This window comes from Henckelia pumila, chromosome 3, assembly GCF_033568475.1.
Source record: "Henckelia pumila isolate YLH828 chromosome 3, ASM3356847v2, whole genome shotgun sequence".
Lineage (NCBI taxonomy): Eukaryota > Viridiplantae > Streptophyta > Magnoliopsida > Lamiales > Gesneriaceae > Henckelia > Henckelia pumila.
The window spans coordinates 19,383,989-19,403,685 of record NC_133122.1 but is presented as its reverse complement, the minus strand read 5'-3'; the positions used below and the strand labels follow the sequence as shown (position 1 = coordinate 19,403,685).

The 19,697-nt window shown below is 31.9% G+C and overlaps 1 protein-coding gene and 1 long non-coding RNA gene across 2 annotated transcripts; both read left to right on the top strand.

Moving 5' to 3' along the window:
* The first annotated feature begins 6,759 nt into the window (after positions 1-6,759).
* On the top strand, positions 6,760-7,970 carry LOC140892947 (uncharacterized). The gene has a single exon (XM_073302010.1). The coding sequence runs from the start codon at positions 7,006-7,008 to the stop codon at positions 7,828-7,830; it is 825 nt and encodes a 274-aa protein (XP_073158111.1). The 5' UTR covers positions 6,760-7,005; the 3' UTR covers positions 7,831-7,970.
* Positions 7,971-18,272: 10,302 nt separating this feature from the next.
* LOC140893174 (uncharacterized) lies at positions 18,273-19,669 on the top strand. Its single transcript, XR_012153052.1, has 3 exons — positions 18,273-18,606; positions 18,823-18,993; positions 19,324-19,669. It is a non-coding gene; the product is annotated as an uncharacterized lncRNA (long non-coding RNA).
* The last annotated feature ends 28 nt before the right edge of the window (positions 19,670-19,697 follow it).

The window sequence follows — 19,697 nt, the reverse complement described above, 5'->3', positions numbered from 1 at the left end:
AATTGGCAGTAAACTGCCCTTCAATCATATGGGGACGAATCCCCCTTAAATTGTCACACTACTTCAACTTCCAACATAAAATATTTTTATTGCTCAACTTAAACATTAAATCATGCATAAAATATTATTTCATGAATGCATGTACTTGAATAAAATGTGTGTCCATCATATATATTTAATTTAATTTCTTATTAACATATAAATATTAAAATAACTCAAATGCATAAAAATAATTAAATATATAATCAGGACACATGCAAATTTTCTCATGGATGGTCCTGGACTGCTGGCCCTACACACAAGCCCATTAACTTAAAACTGGCCCATTAACATACTTAAGCCCATTAACTTAACTTTAAGCCCAAATAATTAGTCTAAGCCCAATTAAATTAAATAAGCCCATTAAAATTACACTAAGCCCAATAACACTTAAACCGGCCCAATGGGCCCAAAAACCCATAGACTGGCCCAATAACTTTTATGGGCTCAAAAGCCCATAAAATTAATGGACTAACTTAATTAAAATTTTAAAAGTTCAAATAAAATTATTTGGGAGTCCAAATAATTTTATTTCAATTTATTTGACTCAAAAACACATAAATTTGTAAAATACTTTAAAATAAAAATACTCGAGCCCGGCCCGCCAAACTCGGACCCGAACTCACTAACCCGACCCACTACCTAACCGACCCGACCCGGACCACTCAGACCCGACCCAGACCCCTAACCCAACCCAACCCGATCCCCCCTCTCCCATTGCTTCTCGGCCGAGAGCAGCAGCCATTCCATGGCTGCTGCCGGCCGGCTCCGGCCGCCCCTGGCCGGAGCGCCGCCGCCCGGACGTAGCCCACGTTCGGGCGGACCTAACCTAACCAGGCCCCAGCCCCCATGCAGCCAGGAACCCTGAACCCGAAGGCTCTTCCCGTCGAACCCTAGCCTGCGACTTATGGAGACCGATCGGCTCCAGCTGATTTCCTGGCTTGTTTGGCTCGAGCCACTCGAGCCATTCGAGCCAGGCCACCCCCTCACTTCCTTCCAGACCCTCGGCCACCAGTAGAACCACCATGGACCGAAAAAAACCATGCACCACACAAGCAAAACTCACGGCCAAATCGATCCCTACATGGCCCTAGGAAATTTTTCTGAAAACTCTTAAACATTATGATTCCATCTCATACACATATACATACACTGATATTGTACGAAAAATAACAAGGAATTCATGCCTTTCACCGTAGATGACTAGAAAACACGAGCGTGGGACGGTTCCGGGACGACGGGACGAAAATACGGGACGCTTGGAGCTTCACGATCCTTGGCTATGGCTTCCTGGGTTTGCTGGGGTCGAGAGGATGAAGAAAGTGAGTGGGGGTGACGGCTGAAGTTTGAGAGTGACGTGAGGTTTGGGTGGGGTTGGGTAGATTTAGGTTTCAATAATTAAGGAAATAGGTTTTTAAGTTAATAAATAGAATAATATAAAATTTAAACATTCTAATAAAAATTAAATCAGAAACTTTAAATTAAAATTTATAAAATCCCGAAATTAAGAATTAGGGGAATTTTAAAGATAATTAAAAATCATTATTTTGGCTAATTTTGGATAAAAATGACCCCTAAAATTAAATAAAATTAAATACTTAAAATTTTGAGATAATAAAACTTAAAATAATATTTTAAGGCTCTAAAAAGGCTCATAAAATAATTTGGGTGGAAAGTTGTCATCTCGTCCGTCCACGGTCCCGTCTACGCGATTAAATAATAAAAATACCAAAAATCATAAAAATCACTATTTATGGGTTAAATGCTTAAAAAAATAAATTAAATCATGCATAAATAATTCACATAATTATTTAACCCATAAATCATAAATTTAAATAATTAAAAATCCTAATTATGCAGGCGGATTTACGAAATTAAAATACCGGGTGTTACAGGTGTATTGCAAGACGTTGTAATAACCAAAGTCTTCTAGTGAATTCCTTCCTAAGTGAAAGAAGGGGAGACGTAGAAGGATTAAGCCTTCGAACTTTCATAAATCGTCTCTTAGTCTTTACGACATATTCATCTTATATATTGCTCATACATCGTGTTATAACTTGCCTTTGCATCACTAAAACCTCTGAACTATTTCCGCACTATTTAAGTTGTTCAAACCGTTTTAGAAGTTGAGAAAACAGATTAAGTGAACTAAAATTCACTTGATCATTTTTGAAAAGAAAGAAAATAAGTTTCAGAGTGTATTCACCCCCCCCCCCCCTCTACCTCTGAACCGATCCCAACAAGAGTCAAGGTATAAGTTTAGTTCTTATTGATTGCCACAAGTGTAATTATCGACAGGAAATATGAATATCGTTGGAGTGCGATAGTTACCTTTACTAAAAAGGCGATCAAGCCATGATATTTGAGCTACTACGATTTACAATATTTTATTTTTGTAAACTTCTATGAAGAATGACTCAATATTATTGATCACTTCAAGAACATATAGATACAGATTTGTAAGCATAGAATATGGTATAGATGGTTTCAAAAAAAATAATATGGTACAGATAAGCACAAATAACCACCTAATCTTAGATAAAAAATACAAGAGAAAAAATCACAATTCTAATTTATAAACTTGGAAACAAATCAATAATTATATTTACAAGATATGCTAACAATTTTGAGTAACATCATTACAATCAACTGTAGCAAACATTCGATCCTACAATTCGGTTTTTACATTATGCATTACCATTGACGAGTATCAAATTTAAATATCAACTGATCGGGGCATCCGGTATTCAAAATGGAAGATTTTAGTCGGAGTTTTTCAGGGAATTCGTGATATTAACTATTAAATAATCAATCATAAATCTTATTACATTTTCACATTTTAAAAACATATTTTTCACACTCAATAATTGTGAAACCGCTAACATAATCGAACAATGAGCATCTAAATTGACTAAAATCTGAGTTTGTATGATTTTTATAAAATTTTAAATTATAAATGAGAATAGGGAAAAAAGTCATAGATTATATAAAAGAGTAATGCTACATGTACAACCAAATTTGTACAACAATTTTTACACCAAAAAAAATTCAATACAAAATTTCAATTTATCAAATTTCACGACACATTGAATGCAAAATCTCACGATATCATTTCAAAATCTCACAAGATAATAGCAAAATATCACGAAATAATTGTTGTAAATATCGTTGTACGATATATTGGTTTTACCTCAAGCATTATTTTATATAAAATGTATTGTTCTAGTAGCCGAATAAAATAACAAAAATCACAATTGTATCTATTATTCTATATAAAATGTATTGTTCTAGTAGCCGAATAAAATAACAAAAATCACAATTGTCCAGATACACTTCATCGACGCCATATACTAAACATAAACTAGCATATAGTATGATTAAAAAAATATTTAGTACTTAGTACCCTTTGAATTTTGTTTATTTAATTAAAGTGGTGGAATTCAAGAGATTTGAGTGTTAAAACTCGAAAATCGATATTAAAAAAAAAAAACTCGAAAATCTTTTTAAATTTACGTCTTCAAACTCAATATATCCATGCCCACGTGCATCCCAAATCTCTTTTATTTGACTCGCAACCACGAAATCAACTGCCCAATTGACTGTTAACTCTATTAAACTAAATTTTAAAATATCTATTATTACTATTATTATGAAAGGAATCTTACGTTCTGAAAAAATGTCTAGTTATGTACTGTTGTCCCAAGAACCTAGATCTGAGAGTTTTGATTTAAGTTTAGTTATAATAATTTGTGGTTCTCAAAATAAATTAAATTAAATTAAATTATTCGAGCTAAATTCACAAATGATTTAACCCCGATCGTTACACCTTCGGGGGAAAAAAAGATTGTTTAAAATTAACGAAGCGAGTTAAAGGTATTAAATTTGTATATATATAGTTCATAAGTTATATTTTAAACTTCGAAGAAATGAGAAGAGTGCTCTAAAAATTCAAATCCCATTATTATTATTATTATTTTGAAGATTTAGGATCCCATTATTTAAATTAAATTTCTGACACAAGAAAATATGGATCACACGTTTTATTTATTTATTTTTTAAAAAGGGTACCAAGCCACATGGAGTTCCAGTGCAATATGCATCCTTAACGCTGTGAGATTTTGCCAGAATCCAACTGAAATCGCTGCTAAATTTTTGGTGCAGTTATCTAAATTTATATAATATAATTTGGAGTCTTTATTCATATTATATATTTATTGATTTTTATTTATTAAAGATGGTGTTATCATGTTTTTCCTATAAAAAAAGACGATATCACTAACATTCAATGAATTTATCGTAATTTAATGGGTGAGAAATTAAATATAATCTTGGGGTTTTTTTTTTTGAAGAAATTTCAATTTACAGTTGTATGTATCAATTATCATGTATCGGACCAAAATGATAAATAATCAATTTATCTTTATTAAAAAAATGCATATATTATACATTTTTCAAAAGACAATTTGCAATTAACTTCTCTTTGCCTGTTATGATTTTTACATTTGACAAGAGGGTTAAATGTCAAATACATAAAGGAAAAGTGAATAAATTAATAATGCAAATAACGTTTTTTTTTTAAATGTTCCTATAATATTTATGTTGCATCGAGATTTAAATGGTCTATTGTTGAATGACATTTTACCCTTTTGTAAGAAATCAAAGAAATGGGTCAACTAGAAGCCTTGAGGTCTGACCCGTTCCAAATAATTTAAATGTTTAATTTTGAATTAAAAAGGGAGTAGCTATTTTTTGTATGAATAACTTGCAACCTCCACTTAATTTGACCATTTTCATGAAAAAAAAGGTTGAGAGGGCCGAAGTCCAAAACTTTACCCATCATTGCATCCAAAATTATCACATATTAACCATTTGGATTGTGAAACTCGATTCCTTTCGTTCGCGGTCAGTTTTGGATCATTGAGGCATTACTATCACCGAAAAAAAGATTAATAAATTAACTACAGACGATCTTAAATCGAAATCGAATTGTGGTTTATTCAATTTTTTAATGAGATATTCGAGTTACTTTTTCGTGACTTTTAATTAAAAAAAACTAATTATAATCGCCAACCAAATGTTACCGAAGAAAACATGGAAGAAAAAAGATTATGAAATTTAAAACTATAAGGCTCCGTTTTGTACCGTTATTAATAATTTATGTATAAAATTATCATGTCTAATCACACGTTCTTCTCATAATATTATTTATTCATCTATTAATATAATTTTACATCAATCAAATCATTAATTATTTATCTTACATCAATCAAATCATTGAATTGAAATTACTATATTATTCCTTATAAATAATATTATTCATATTTTTTTATTATTAAAAGGATAATATGATAATTTGCCATTTTTATATAAAATTTAATCAATTAAATTAAATAAACTATAATATATCAATCAAATCAAATTAAATATCCACTATACTTTTTTATTTATTTTTTATTAAATTACATTAATTATCTATATATTATTTATCTTATCACTCGTACCAAACTGAGCTTAAAACTCTATGAAAGGTCATTTTTTGATATGGATTTGCTGACATAGCGTTGATCTGATGTTTACATGGTGCTAAATTGTGCGTGTCATAACAACATTTATATTGTCAGAAATTGAAAAATATGAGTTTTAGATATAAAATTAAATTAAACAACATAAAAAGACGGAAATTATAAAGACATTATAAATTTGGATAACCCAAAAGAGTAAAATTACAAATATATAAGAGGAAAATTAATGCAATTCCCCTTATCTTAAATGATTGATAAATATATTAAATTACGTTGAAGTCGCTCCTGCAATTATAATAATACTCCTGCACCTTAGTTTAAAAGTGAAGATACAAACAATTTACATTAAGGTAAGCATCATGATGTCAAATCATAAACTCACAAAACAACAAAAAGCGAAAGGCTGAAAAAGTATGGGTGTCATAAATGAGAAACAAACCTTCAATTCCAGCTTATCACTTTTTTTATTATTATTATTTATATTATTATATATTTCGACTGTGAATTTAACAGTTACTGCTGATTAGTTTTTTTGTTTTAAAAATATTGTTTGATATTTTTTATATGAAAATCTATTCATCAATCCAAAAATCTATGATATATAAAATTTGTGACATTTGCGCTAATTGATTTGGTACTAATATATACTATAAAATAATCTCTTATGAGACTGTTTCGTTGATCTTTTTTCATTAGACGAGTTGATCTGTTCATATTTAAAATAAAAATAATACTTTTAACATGAAAAACAATACTTTCTCATGAGTGAGATCAAATAAAAAATTCGTTTTCAATACTTTTCATGAGTCCGATTTAACAAGAGACTCGTCTCATAAAATTAATTTTTTTTAATTTATGCTAGTCATCGAAGCACATGTGTTACGTGTGTAATATAATCGTAAATTCGAAGCGGCCACAAATATATAGATTGAGAGAAAGATATTCACAAACTTATCTGTTCAGTATCTGAGCAAGATGAAAATTTTGGGAAAAGAAACCATGAGTTGAGTAAAAGGAGATAAAACGTGGAACAGTTTTCTTGAAACGTGAAGTAGAAAAGATGGATAAAAATATTTTTAAAAATATAAAATTAATTGTAAAGAAAAAAGGTAAAATCAAAAGAAAATTGATGTTGTTCTCACATCATCAATTTTTATAAATTTCTCAACTATTATATATGTCACATAAATCGCTCAGTCTGATGGCCAAGTGGTCGCACGTACATGATATATATCTGTGCCTTTAAATATAATAATATTCCAGTGAATCGAAAATTTCGATTTGCGAGGCCCCTCCCTCCTTCAGTCAACCTCACACGAGCCACACAGGCAAAGAAGCAAACAAAAGATGCACACAAACATAGAGAAACACGAATAACATACGAAATTCCGGGGCAAAAATCACAAGTTTAATTCAGCCTAGGATTTGTGCTTGGTGTATAAAGATGCTAGCTTTATCGAAGCCGATATCAAGTCCAAGCCGGACAGACAAATTTCCGCCGCCATTGCTGAAATTCTTGAGGAGCAATGTGGGGAGCAGAAGCCGAGGAAGATCGCGCACCAGCCCCATCTTCTACACGCGCAGCAGAAAAATCGATGGAAACGTCATCCAAGAACCTTCTTCCCCGAAAGTCACCTGCATTGGCCAAGTCCGGGTCCGCCGCTCCGCCGCGTCGAAGGCCGAGAAACCCCGCGGAGCCGCGGCGAGCCGCCACGCCTGCTGGTGGGTCAAGAAAGCCTTTTTCGGGGAAAAGAATCTCACGCTATCATGCTGCCGAAAGAGGTCGTTCAGAAGGGTTTTCTGCAAGTGGGGTTTGTTTTTCAGGTCTGGGTACTGCAAGAAAGTGGACGCCACGGAGGATTCCTTCAGGGCTTCTTCTGATCAGAAAAGCGAAAATTATGAATATGTGCAAGAATTGAAGAGGGATTTTCTTGAATCTCCATCCTCTCCACCAAAAAATGCTTTGATCTTGACAAGGTGTAGATCTGCGCCTTACAGATCTTCTTCACTGGCTGGCAGGTTTTGGAGCTCTCCGTTATCTGAAAATGCAGACGAAAACGAGGCGAAATCGGAACCCAGATACGAAAACAGTCCAGAAAGCGTAAAGGAATCGGAAAACTCGGCGAGTATCGAGCAAGAATCGGAGGAAATTGCAGGAAACTCACTGCACCGGTTGCTACTCACAAGGTGTAAATCAGAACCTGCGAGAACAGGAGCAAGGCTTGATCCAGAAGCCACTCTGTGGAGGCAGAGGAAATTAGGGGCGTAATTCAGAGTAATTAATACAATAATTAATATATTATTGTTGTTTTTATTTTGTTTTTTGTTTTTTTTTTCTACCATGCATTTTAAGGTAAATTGTATGAAGCAAAAGAAGATTGAAAATGGAGATATTTTGTATTTAAAAAAATGGGGATATTTTAGTTTATTTAAAATTTATATAATATGATGATAGTTGATGGATCATGTTATTAAATTGGTGTTTCACTGAAAGATGTGTAACACTGAAATGGTTTGGTGTAGTCGTGACGCTCCATGGGGACAGTTGTGTTATTAATGACCTTTGGCGGTAGAGTACGCAAAAGCATTATGGAGATTATGAAGTATGAACTATCCAAAATATAAAAAAAAAGGAAAATTATAAAAGTTACATAATTCAAAATTCAAAATTCGTCGTTAACATGATTATAAAACTTAAATTTATCGTAAAGAAATACGAACTATACGATTAAAAATGTAAATTCATTATTAACAAAATAAAAAAAGTGCACATTACATTATCAAAATGTAATTTTACTATACTTTCATTTGCAGAGATATTAATATATGTGATTTGTTGTGATGCAATAACTAAAGTCACTTCCGTGCACGTACACGGTTGCGTGAGATATATAAGTTAAGAGAAGCTTATGAATTGAATTCAAATAAAATATTATTGGATTTTGATTACGAACTCGATGTGCTTATGAATTATTAAACTTTAAATATTTGATAGTATATTTTTATAGCTCAAATTTTGAAGGTTAACAAAAATCTTGAAGGGGGTAATAACTAATATGGTCTTTAAATATTGTAATCAGGATATGTGAACTATCAAACAAATTCAAGAATATAATAGTTTTACAAATAAATAATATATGTATGTCGAGATCAAGTAATTCGTACTACCAACCAAGTTTGTTTTTTTATCACATGAGCCCCCACAACTCCAAGATATCTTTATTCTTAAATAATTTTTTTTTAAAAAAAACACCTCAAGAGATCTTTTATCTTATATAATTATATGCAACTTATTGCATGATTAATGTATTGACAATAATAAATTACAAAGGAGTAGCTTCTATGTAACACCCGGTATTTTTAACTATATAAATCCGCCTGCATAATTAGGATATTTAATTATTTAAATTTATGATTTATGGGTTAAATAATTATGTGAATTATTTATGCATGATTTAAGTTATTTTTAAGCATTTAACCCAAAATTAGTGATTTTTATGATTTTTAGTATTTTTATTATTTAATCGCGTAGGCGGGACCGTGGACGGACGAGATGACAACTTTCTAGCCAATTTATTTTATGAGCCTTTTTGGAGCCTTAAAATATTATTTTGAATTTTATTATCCCAAAATTTTAAGTATTTAATTTTATTTAATTTTAGGGGTCATTTTTATCCAAAATTAGTCAAAATATTGACTTTTTAGTATTTTTAAAATTCCCCTAAATTATTATTTCGAGATTTTATTTAGGTGTTCAGATTTTTAAATGTTTATTTAAGAGTTAGGTTGTATTTTAATTATTTTAAAACCTTTTTTATTTAATTAGTTAACCTATATTCTAATTAACCTAAAATATTATATTCCAATCCCTACCCTAGCCGATCCATTCCTTCTCCCCTAGCATCAGCCGTCACCTTCATCTTCTTCCTCACCTTCTTCATCAGATAGCAAGCTCCAAGAACACCATAGCCTTTAAGGTTCCAAGCAAGCCATCGTCGTCCCGGCGTCCCGAAGTCCGTCCTAGGCGTGTTAAATCCTTACCTACGGTGAAAGGCATGTTTTTCTCCACTTTTCAAACCTATATCAGTATATGTATGCATGTGGGTGTGTAACATCAGAATCGATATATTTGACAACAAGCTTTTCGATTTTTCCTCCTAAATTGCTCTTGGTTTGGACTTTGGTGTTTGCATGCTCACGTTTTCATGTCCATGGCTAGGTGGGCTGCTGGTCCACGGTTAGAGGGGTCCCTTGAGGTCCCTTGGGTCGAGTCAGGTCGGGGCTGAGGCTAAGGAAGGCAGGAAACGAAGTGCTTCACTTCTGATGCTCCTGTCGCGCAGGTTTAGGGTTCTGGGGAAGAAGACTGAGATCTTTTTCCTCAGGCCACTATTTAGGGTAAGGTCGGTTGGGTTAGAACCCCATTTGAGTTTTCTAAGTTTTTGCAGAAGGTTGCATGGGCTTTCGTGGTCGGAGCTTCGAGGACGAAGGGTTTTCCCGCAGCTGCTCGGGACTGCGCGACAGTGCAGAAGGGCCGGGTTGCAGGGCTTCGTTCTCACTCCATAGTCGACGGTTTGGGCTGATTCTTGGCTTGTTAGAAAGATCTAGATGTGGTCTAGGTCCTAGGGGTGGTTCTCTGGCCGGTGGGTGGCCGGAGCATGGCGGCCGCCGGCGTTCTTTGCAACTGCTCGTGGCCGCAGCAGTGCAGGGAAGAGGGTGATCGAGTTGGGGCTTTGGGGGCTGATCCGGGTCGGGTCAAGGGCCTGGGTCGGGTCTAGGAAGTAGTGGGTCAAGTCGGGTGGGTCCGGGTCCAGGTTTGGTGGGCCGGGCTCGAGTCTTTTTATTTTTAAAACATTTTAAGAATTTATGGGTTTTTGAGTCAATTAAATTAAAATAAAATTATTTGGACTCCCAAATAATTTTATTTGGTCTTTTAAATTTTAATTAAGTTAGTCCATTAATTTTATGGGCTTTTGGACCCATAAAAGTTAATGGGCCAGTCTTTGGGTTTTTGGGCCCAATGGGCCAGTTTAAGTGTTATTGGGCTTAGTGTAAATTTAATGGGCTTAATTAATTTAATTGGGCTTAGATTATTTAATTGGGCTTAGATTAATTAATTGGGCTTAAAGTTTAAGTTACTGGGCTTAAGTATGTTAATGGGCTAGATTTAAGTTAATGGGCTTGAGTGTAGGGCCAGCAGTCCAGAACCAACCATGAGAAAAATTGCATGTGTCCTGATTATATATTTAATTATTTTTATGCATTTAAGTTATTTTAATATTTATATGTTAGTAAGAAAATTAAATTAAATATATATGAAGGACACACGATCTATTTAAGTACATGCATTCATGAAATCCATTTTTATGCTATGATTTAATTTCTATGGTTGAGCAAAATAAAATATTTTAGGTGGAAATTGAAGTAGTGTGACCATTTATGTATGGGCAGTTTTCTGCCATTTATGTATGGGTGGTTCGCCACCAGCCTCGTACGATGGTTTCTTAGACTGATCAGTCGCACTATGGGTTACACTTACGGATAGGACCATTCGATGTTCAGAAAATAAATGCTCAACAACTTATGTATGTATGATATTATGTATGTTATGTATGTTTATTTATGTAAGTTATGTTATGTAAATTTTTAAGCATGCTCATTCATGTATATGTATGTATTAGTATTAAAGTGATTTAAATTATTTTAAACCCTTGTTAGTATGCATGTTGGGCCTCTAGGCTCACTACACTGATATGGTGCAGGTGAGTACGCAGAGGAACAGGTTACTCCTACCGGGGGTGAGGATGTATGAGCCGTGCTGCAGTAGCCCCGTGACCGTGACAGCTTCTGAGTCACCGTGCATGATGTTATGATACATTTTTAATATTTTTATGGGTTGAGATGTTTGAATATTTTATTAAGTATTTTTAGTGCATGCACACAATTTTTATTTATTTTATTTATGCAGTATATTTTAAATTATAGGGTTGACTCAGATATTTATTTAATTTAAAGAATGCATTTTATTTTAAGCATTTTATTTAGTGCATATATGTATGGGCATATATGTACATATATTTTATTTAGTAGTATAAAAAAAAAAAAAAAATTTTCCGCATATTTATTTATTATAGAGTTAGGGTCGTTTCATTCTAATTGAATGATAAATTTCCAAGATCGTTTAAAGTTAAATCCAAATTTTTTTTTTCCAGTTAGTTTCGAATCAATTAATGAATATATATTGTTATCACGGAATTAAACACGATCTCTATATTCCCGAGTCAGTTTTATCAAAATAGAACATGATTTTTATCATATCATGAGTTTTTTTTTTTTTTTTTTTTTTTTAACATGATTCATACATCCCATCAACTTTTTTTTTATTTTTTATGATGTGGGAACTTGCGGCCGCTACATTTGATGCGTACTGGGTAAAACCCCGGACTAACGCAATAGCCTGCAAACTACGTTAGCCAGGTAAACAACGGGCAAGCCTTGTGTGACAGGCTAGTCCAAGAAAGTATTAGTAGGGAAAATCGAATTTCTTACCTCTGACCAAGAGTTCACATACTTTACCAAATTAGACACTGCTCGGTGCATCAACTTCTTAATTATAGGACTCGTGGTTATCTTAATGTGTGATGCATTATTATTATTATTATTATTATTATTATTCCTTGTTCTTGGGCCACCATTAAATGTTCTTAGTTATTGAATGTGAACCCCACTTCTTATCGCATTATCAGATTTAATTGAGTTCTTTATTTTATTGATGGTATGAAATTTAATTATTAGGCGATACTGAACTGTCATTTCATTTGTTACTATTCATTTAATAGTCCTCCCTACTTTAAAACAATTATTAAACCACCATATATATATATATATTATAAAACAATTATCAAACCACCCACACACATATATATACACACACACATATACATATATAAAAAAAATGAATAAATAAAAAAATTATCATAACATGCTACGCAGAATATTTGTCATTGTCACACTGTGATCGATAGGCAAGATTTGTAGGCCTCGTTTGGAAGTTCGGATAACTCTTCCTTCCTTCCACCTCTACGGTTCTACTATTTCTAGTAAAAATTATGTAATTAAAGGGGATATTCTTTTTTTTTAAAAAAAAAAAAAAAACCTGATGTTGTTATAAATGGTATATAGTGAAAGTTGATGCTATATTGCTATGCGCATCAATAGCTATAGTATTATAAGGATGGAAAATTATGTTTTGTGTTGGACATTCAACCAAAGTTCACATTAAAAAATCAAGATAAATATAATTGGTTAATGTATGAAATGACGAAGATATTCGGGTTCCATTGCTCAACAATTTATGTGATTGTTGTAATCAAAATTATAATTAATATATGTTTGAAATTTAGAATAAACAAGTTTTTTGAAATAGAAGGGAGTGTAGAATCACGTTATAAATTGATATAATGATTCGTGTTTTGTCATATTAGTATTATCAACATTAAATATTACTCATATTTGTTTATACTTTGAGGTTATCATCTCATCTACCGAATCACGATTACAAATCAATCAAGACGGTTCCGAAAGTTTACTATTTTACTCGAATGTTAATTGCTTAAAAAAATCCATGTATTCAAGCAAAAAAAATAAATTAGATTAATAAAAGTTCGAATCGAACTTAAACAAAATAATTTCATAATTTAAGCGTTTTCTACACTCGTTAAAAGAGTTTTTTTTCCACTCTTCTTTATCTGTATTTAAATAATTTGACATTTGATAAAGGAAATAAGTGTCAAATATATAAATAAAACAAAGAAAAGGGTGAGATAATGAAAAAATTCGCTCCATCTTAAAATTTAAAGGCCTAAATATAAATAACGTTCAATTTTATTTATTCGTTTGGAAAGCGAAGCTCAATTTAGCACCGATGCTCCGTTGGGCTGGGCTGTGCTGTGCTGTGCTGTGCTGTGCTGCGCTTTGGCGGAAATGATATTGGAACAAAGTGAAATAATTATGAAGCCCAACATAGGCCCACTAAAATTTGTGGACTTTATGAGGCCCTAAATACATCAGTCCATGCACTACTATAGTTTATAAACTACCGAAACTATAGAAAGCCGGTTCAATGAAAACCAAACCGGGTAAGTTTATTTAACAGGGCAGTATTCCAATCTGAACCGGTTTTAGACCGACTCGAATAGTTTCGGAAAACCAAACCACCCAGTCTAAAAACCTTTAAAGAAAAAAGTTCAATATACTCGAGTCAGACTAAACTCGAGCTCAAACCTTGATCGATTAAAATGCTAAACTAACTCAACGTGAAGTCACCACATACAAAAGGAAATGTTTATGAAAAACTATCCAAGTATATATTAAGATTATGAACTTGGGTCCAACTCAACTCCGAAAAAAATTACAAGCCAATGGCAGGTCCAACACGTAACCGTTCAACTATTATATTAAGATTATGAACTTGGACTTAACTCAACTCTAAAAACGAACTCAAGTGACAAGAATTGTTTAAGTCCATACATACAACTCTCAAGAACTTTATCCAACTGATTTGGAACAACTAACACAGAAACGAACATTTAGAAAACCATAATTCAAGATAACAACTAAAAAGAGAACCATTTATTTATTTATTCATGCTGAAATTTTAAAACCCGATATTCTTTAATTAAAAAAAAAGAGGCCCATCATTTAAAACTGACGTATCCACCCAATGAATGCCTTTACAAATTGGGGACCTTAATAACTGCGACGAAAAAGACTTTATAGTCATTCGACCACTTATTCTTAATTCTTTGTTGGGAAAATATGTGAAATGGAATTACACCAATTCTGTCACAATGTTTCGTGTTTCATAAATGTCATAACATGCAACCTAGGCCCCGATTGACGTATCCACGACTAAGCAACACTTACTCTTGTTATTTCTTGAATTGAATTGAATTGAATTGAATTGATGGATCCAGTACTGATGCAGCACCATATATTATATATATATGGTCGTGTATATTAGGAAGAATAAAAAAAAATTCACCCTTTTCATGCGCATGATTAATGTGCGTGTGTGTGTATGCGTTTTTCTTTTCTTTCCTTTTTTTTAAAAATAATGTTTTGTGATTTGCTACACATGTCTTTGCTGGCCATTTTTATGTTTTATTACGCACGATTCGACGATATATCTACCATTTTATTGAAAATTATAATCTTGTTGATAAAAATATGTAATATCGGCTCGGATATCTATTATAAGATCCAATGTTTATTGTTGTTTTTTATTTCCTAGAAACTATACTTAGCTTGCTATCATGATATGCATTTTTTTTCTAGTTCACGTACGTGACGCACGCGCAGCCTTTTCAATCAATATGTTTGCATAGAAAATTTTTACTCACCCAATATAATATATAGCCATGCCATCCACAATAATAAATTTTTTTTGACTCAATAACAAGATAAATTCTAATTTAGAAAACCTACAAATATTTTCCGAACCACTAGTCCATATCGCGTTTAGATGAAAGTATTTCAAATATATTCGAATATAAATTTATTGTTTAGAGAATTAACAACATCAACTTGAAAATATGTTGGAAAAATGAGTTGTTTACTCATTTAAAGTTGATAAATAATTCGAACAAGTTGCAAACGAACTCTATATCGCGAGTAGAATTCGTAAGAAAATTATTTCTCGATTATTGATCAAATAGAGTGAATGAAAAATTAATTAGTTCGAATTTTTCGTGTTGAAAAATTAATGAAATAAATATATATATATATATATATATATATATATATATATATATATATGAGTATATAGTATAATATATATTCTCTCTCAAAAAAAATAATATAATATATATTCACTCGGCCATGTGGCCGAGTGAATTTGAATTGTATATCACACGGCCATTGAATGGCCGTGTGGTAGTAGGGTTGCACCACTTCACATGAAGTGGTGTTTGTTCCATTGTTGAAAGGTTGTGTTTTTTTAGTAAGGCTTTTCAACATCTATAGATAGGACCCCTCATTTGCATTCAAAAGACACCAATCTTCTCTTCTCGTCTTCTTATCTATTGTTTAATGTTTAATTCTTCTGCGAATTTTAAGCTTTTAGCACTTAAAATTTGAAATTACAAGACATAAAATTTTGGTTTGGATTTTCTAAGCTTTTTGCGCTTAGTTCAATCTATAGAATTAAATTCGAGAGGTGTTTCGAATTTTAAGCAAATCACTTAGATCAAAATTTTACAAGACATAAAATATTGGGTTTGGATTTTTAAGTTGAACGAGTAAAATTCGAATTCATAGCGTTCTAAACATTTCAAAGTTCGTGTGACTTTAAAATTGTAGTGCTACTATTTTAAAGTCGTAGTCGTTGTATCTTGAGAAACGTACTGTCAATAACCGTAAGCACCGGGGCGGGCCAATAATGTTTTAAGAAAAAAGAGTCAAACTCTTACCTCGACTAATTTTCCTATATTCATTTTTGTTCATCCGCATATACTCAATATATCCCAAAATTACTAGTATTTTTACCAACAAAATCTACGCTAACATGTTTATATAATATATATTTCATATTAATTAAAATGAATTTTAAGTTTACCAAATAATTATATATTTTGAAATACATTCTACGTACTTTGTATTATTACTATATATGTATACGTAATATATAAATTTAAGATTTGATATATTAAAAAAAATGTGCCTTGGGTGGGACTGATCAAGCCATCGACTATCTGTATATATACTTGCAACAATTATGTGTACTTAAAAAGTTATGTGAATTTATTCCAAAAAAGAAAAAAAGTTACATTTATTTAAAATATTTTTCTCGTTGGCGATCGCATCCACATCCATGGCTATTTAATCATTAAAAATTCAACGACATCCTTGAAATTTTACACGAACGTTTGTTTATTGATCATCGTACCACATGTCCAGATCCTACGGTCCTTCGATTAAAACCCGAGTGACCGCATCTAACGGGTGACATATCGAACCCAAAATACCAAATTTTCAGGATATCGTATCGAAATTTTTTCGATATACAGATATTTTTTCGATATACGGAATTTTTTTTCGTTATTTATATGATATTAATATGGATTTTTTCTATATTAAAATTTTGAAATTTCAGTATCGATACCGGTATGAATTTTTTTCATACCGATATTTTTGATACGATATACCGAAAACTCATCCCTTCCGCATGCATCGAATTTACCTTTATACATACTCTTATAGTCCGTATTGTGTGAACCGATGCGTTCGCCAGCAAGTGTGGACCTAGCAGCACTTGTCGACTTTGAATCATATAATAATAGAGTCGAATTAAGATGGAATATTTTTTGAAAAAAGTTAGCATGCATCGCACTCCAAATTAGTGTATCGAATCTCTCATCTCATGTGTTAATAAATTCACGCGTCGATCGACCTTAATTCACCGGCAATTTAATTTAATTTATTTATGCCATTCAAGCCTATGGGAAAATAACACCTCACCCCAAATAAATATTCAGTAGTCCTCTCCCAGCATTGCATTAAATTTCCCAACCACAAATGGTCACAAAAGATTAATGATTGATGACGTACGCCAATCTCTGATCATCACTCAGAAGTGAATTGATTAAAGAAAATTAATGCCCACGTTCAAAATAGATACCAAAAACGAAAAAAGAAAAATAAGTAAAAAAATCCCAAGAAATGAAGATCATATCTATTATATATTACAAACTTACAAAAAATTTGATAATAATCTTGAATTTCAGGGAATTGAGAAGAAATATATATATGGGAACATATATATACATGCCCCCATATAAATGATGAGAGTGTAGAAAGTTGGGGAAAATTCACGATATTTATGTGTATATAATGAGGACATACACAAAATGTTAGGTTGTGTATTGTGTAGTTAAGTCCAGCCAAAACAATGGTCCGGTGAATGGGATGTATATCTAAGACATTTTCAATAATACACACATGGGAATGTCCACAGTTTGCCCATTAGGGAAATGGGTACACTCATCCTAGTCATAATATTCTTACCTATATATATATATATATATAGAATATTTATTTATATATTTTCACAATGAGGTTTTAAATTATATACATCATTAATTCAACAATAAGGAAAGTAAGAGGGTTTGTATAGTTGCTCTTTCCCTTGATTCTTGATTTTACAAGCTTGGGTAATAAGGTGAACATGAGATTTATTCGACGCTATCATTAATTAAGGTGTCAAGACGAGAGAGAATTCAATGAGAGAAAATGCGTTAATTACATATGAACATTGCATCACATGAAAAATTGACGAGACCGTAATGATAGAATAAAAATAATTTGGCAATGGACGAGGGAGCATATTTTCAATTCTTTGAAAGAGAAAATTATAATATACATACATCTATATTATATATATATATATATATATATATATATATATATATAGAATGAGAGCATAATAAAAGCTGTTTTTTGGTCCGTCAATAGATACTGAAATATCTTTCCAATTTCACCCTACATGTAGAAGAAATAATCAAATGTCATATGATATATTACATACACAACGCGTGTGCAATATTTGCTGATATATATATATAACAATAATCCTTATGAAATAGCTAGGAAGATGTAAAAAAGATGAGGAAATATATAATATATATCCGTTACTACTTTTGCTTTCTTTTCTCCACACCTAAACACTGAATGATGAAAGCGCATATCTCACACTACATAAATGTCACCACCCAACACATCCCAATCAGCTCCTTGCAGTCTATTGCTGTGGAGATGGTGATGCTCTCACTTTCCAATATTTCCTCTCAACTAAATTCATTCACATTTCCCCACACATAAACTTGTTTTTCTATTACAAAAACAAAAAAGCACCAAAACCCAACCAAAGAAAAAGGGAAATCAAGCCATATATTTCATCAATATATATATATATATATGGAGTTCAAGGCTAGTCTCCTCGGAACAACACTACTACTCATTTTCCTACTCGTAGCGCCTCGTTTCTCGACAGGTTCTTTCTTGCTAGCTCCATATATATTCTTTTTCACTATGCTATTTCCTTTGGTTTTTTTTTTGTTTTCATGGTATATATATGTACGAATGCATATATGTTAGCAAGGTCGAAGTTTACGACGGACTCGATCATGCGAAAACATGATAGTTTTTCATGTGGTTTAGTTTGAATCATATATATATAATTCGATCGATATATATGTTTTGTTTATAGGGAAATTGGAAGTGGAGAGTGTGGAATCTGATGTTTATTATATTGATTATCGAGGTCCAGAGACTCACACCTATCTCCCGCCACCAAATCGGGCTGGGGATCAGCCCAGTGTAGACCGCATAGTAATCTCGGCCCGTCATAAATCAAGAGTTCAAAAAGGCCCAAAAACATGTAATTAATTTCTCTCCTTCAAAAACAAATACTTTTTTTTTAAAACAAAACTAAATCAAATTGCATCGATATTCCTTTGTCAAGATTTTTTTAATAAAAACTTAAAAACCCTATGTGTAAAACAGATTACAAAAAATTAAAGATTTAATCTATGGAGTGATGATAGATATGAAAACAAGATAATATATATATATATATATATATATATATCCGATAAATAATTTGAATAAAAGAAAATGACTCGATAAAAGAAAAAAATCGCCCCCTTGTTCAATTATTCTTGATGTGCACGTTCTTATAAATATTTTCTACAAAAAACCTTATTTTCAGGAGAAGAAATTTGGATGCTGAAGAAGGATTTTTGGATGTGAATCACTCGTTTCTGAACGAAGAATCGTGTGATTCATTCAAGTTTTCTATTTGAGTTTATAGCAACTCATAATGGCATGCACGTAATTTGTCCTAGATTTTTTTTTTTTTTTTTTACAATATTTAGAATGAATGGTACGTGTTTTTTTAGTTAAAATATGTGATTTATAGATAGAATTATGACTATATATATGATTAATGTGATGTAATCAAGTAGCAATATTTTTTACTTTCATATTTTATAATAAACATTGTAATGTGTATATTTGTTTCCAATATTAATAAAGTTGTAATTATTTTTTAAAAAATCCAAATCATGATTAACATGTTTTTTT

What these genes read in the sequence shown, in the direction of transcription:
- LOC140892947 (XM_073302010.1), top strand. Translation starts at nt 7,006, where the DNA reads ATGCTAGCTTTATCGAAGCCGATATCAAGTCCAAGCCGGACAGACAAA.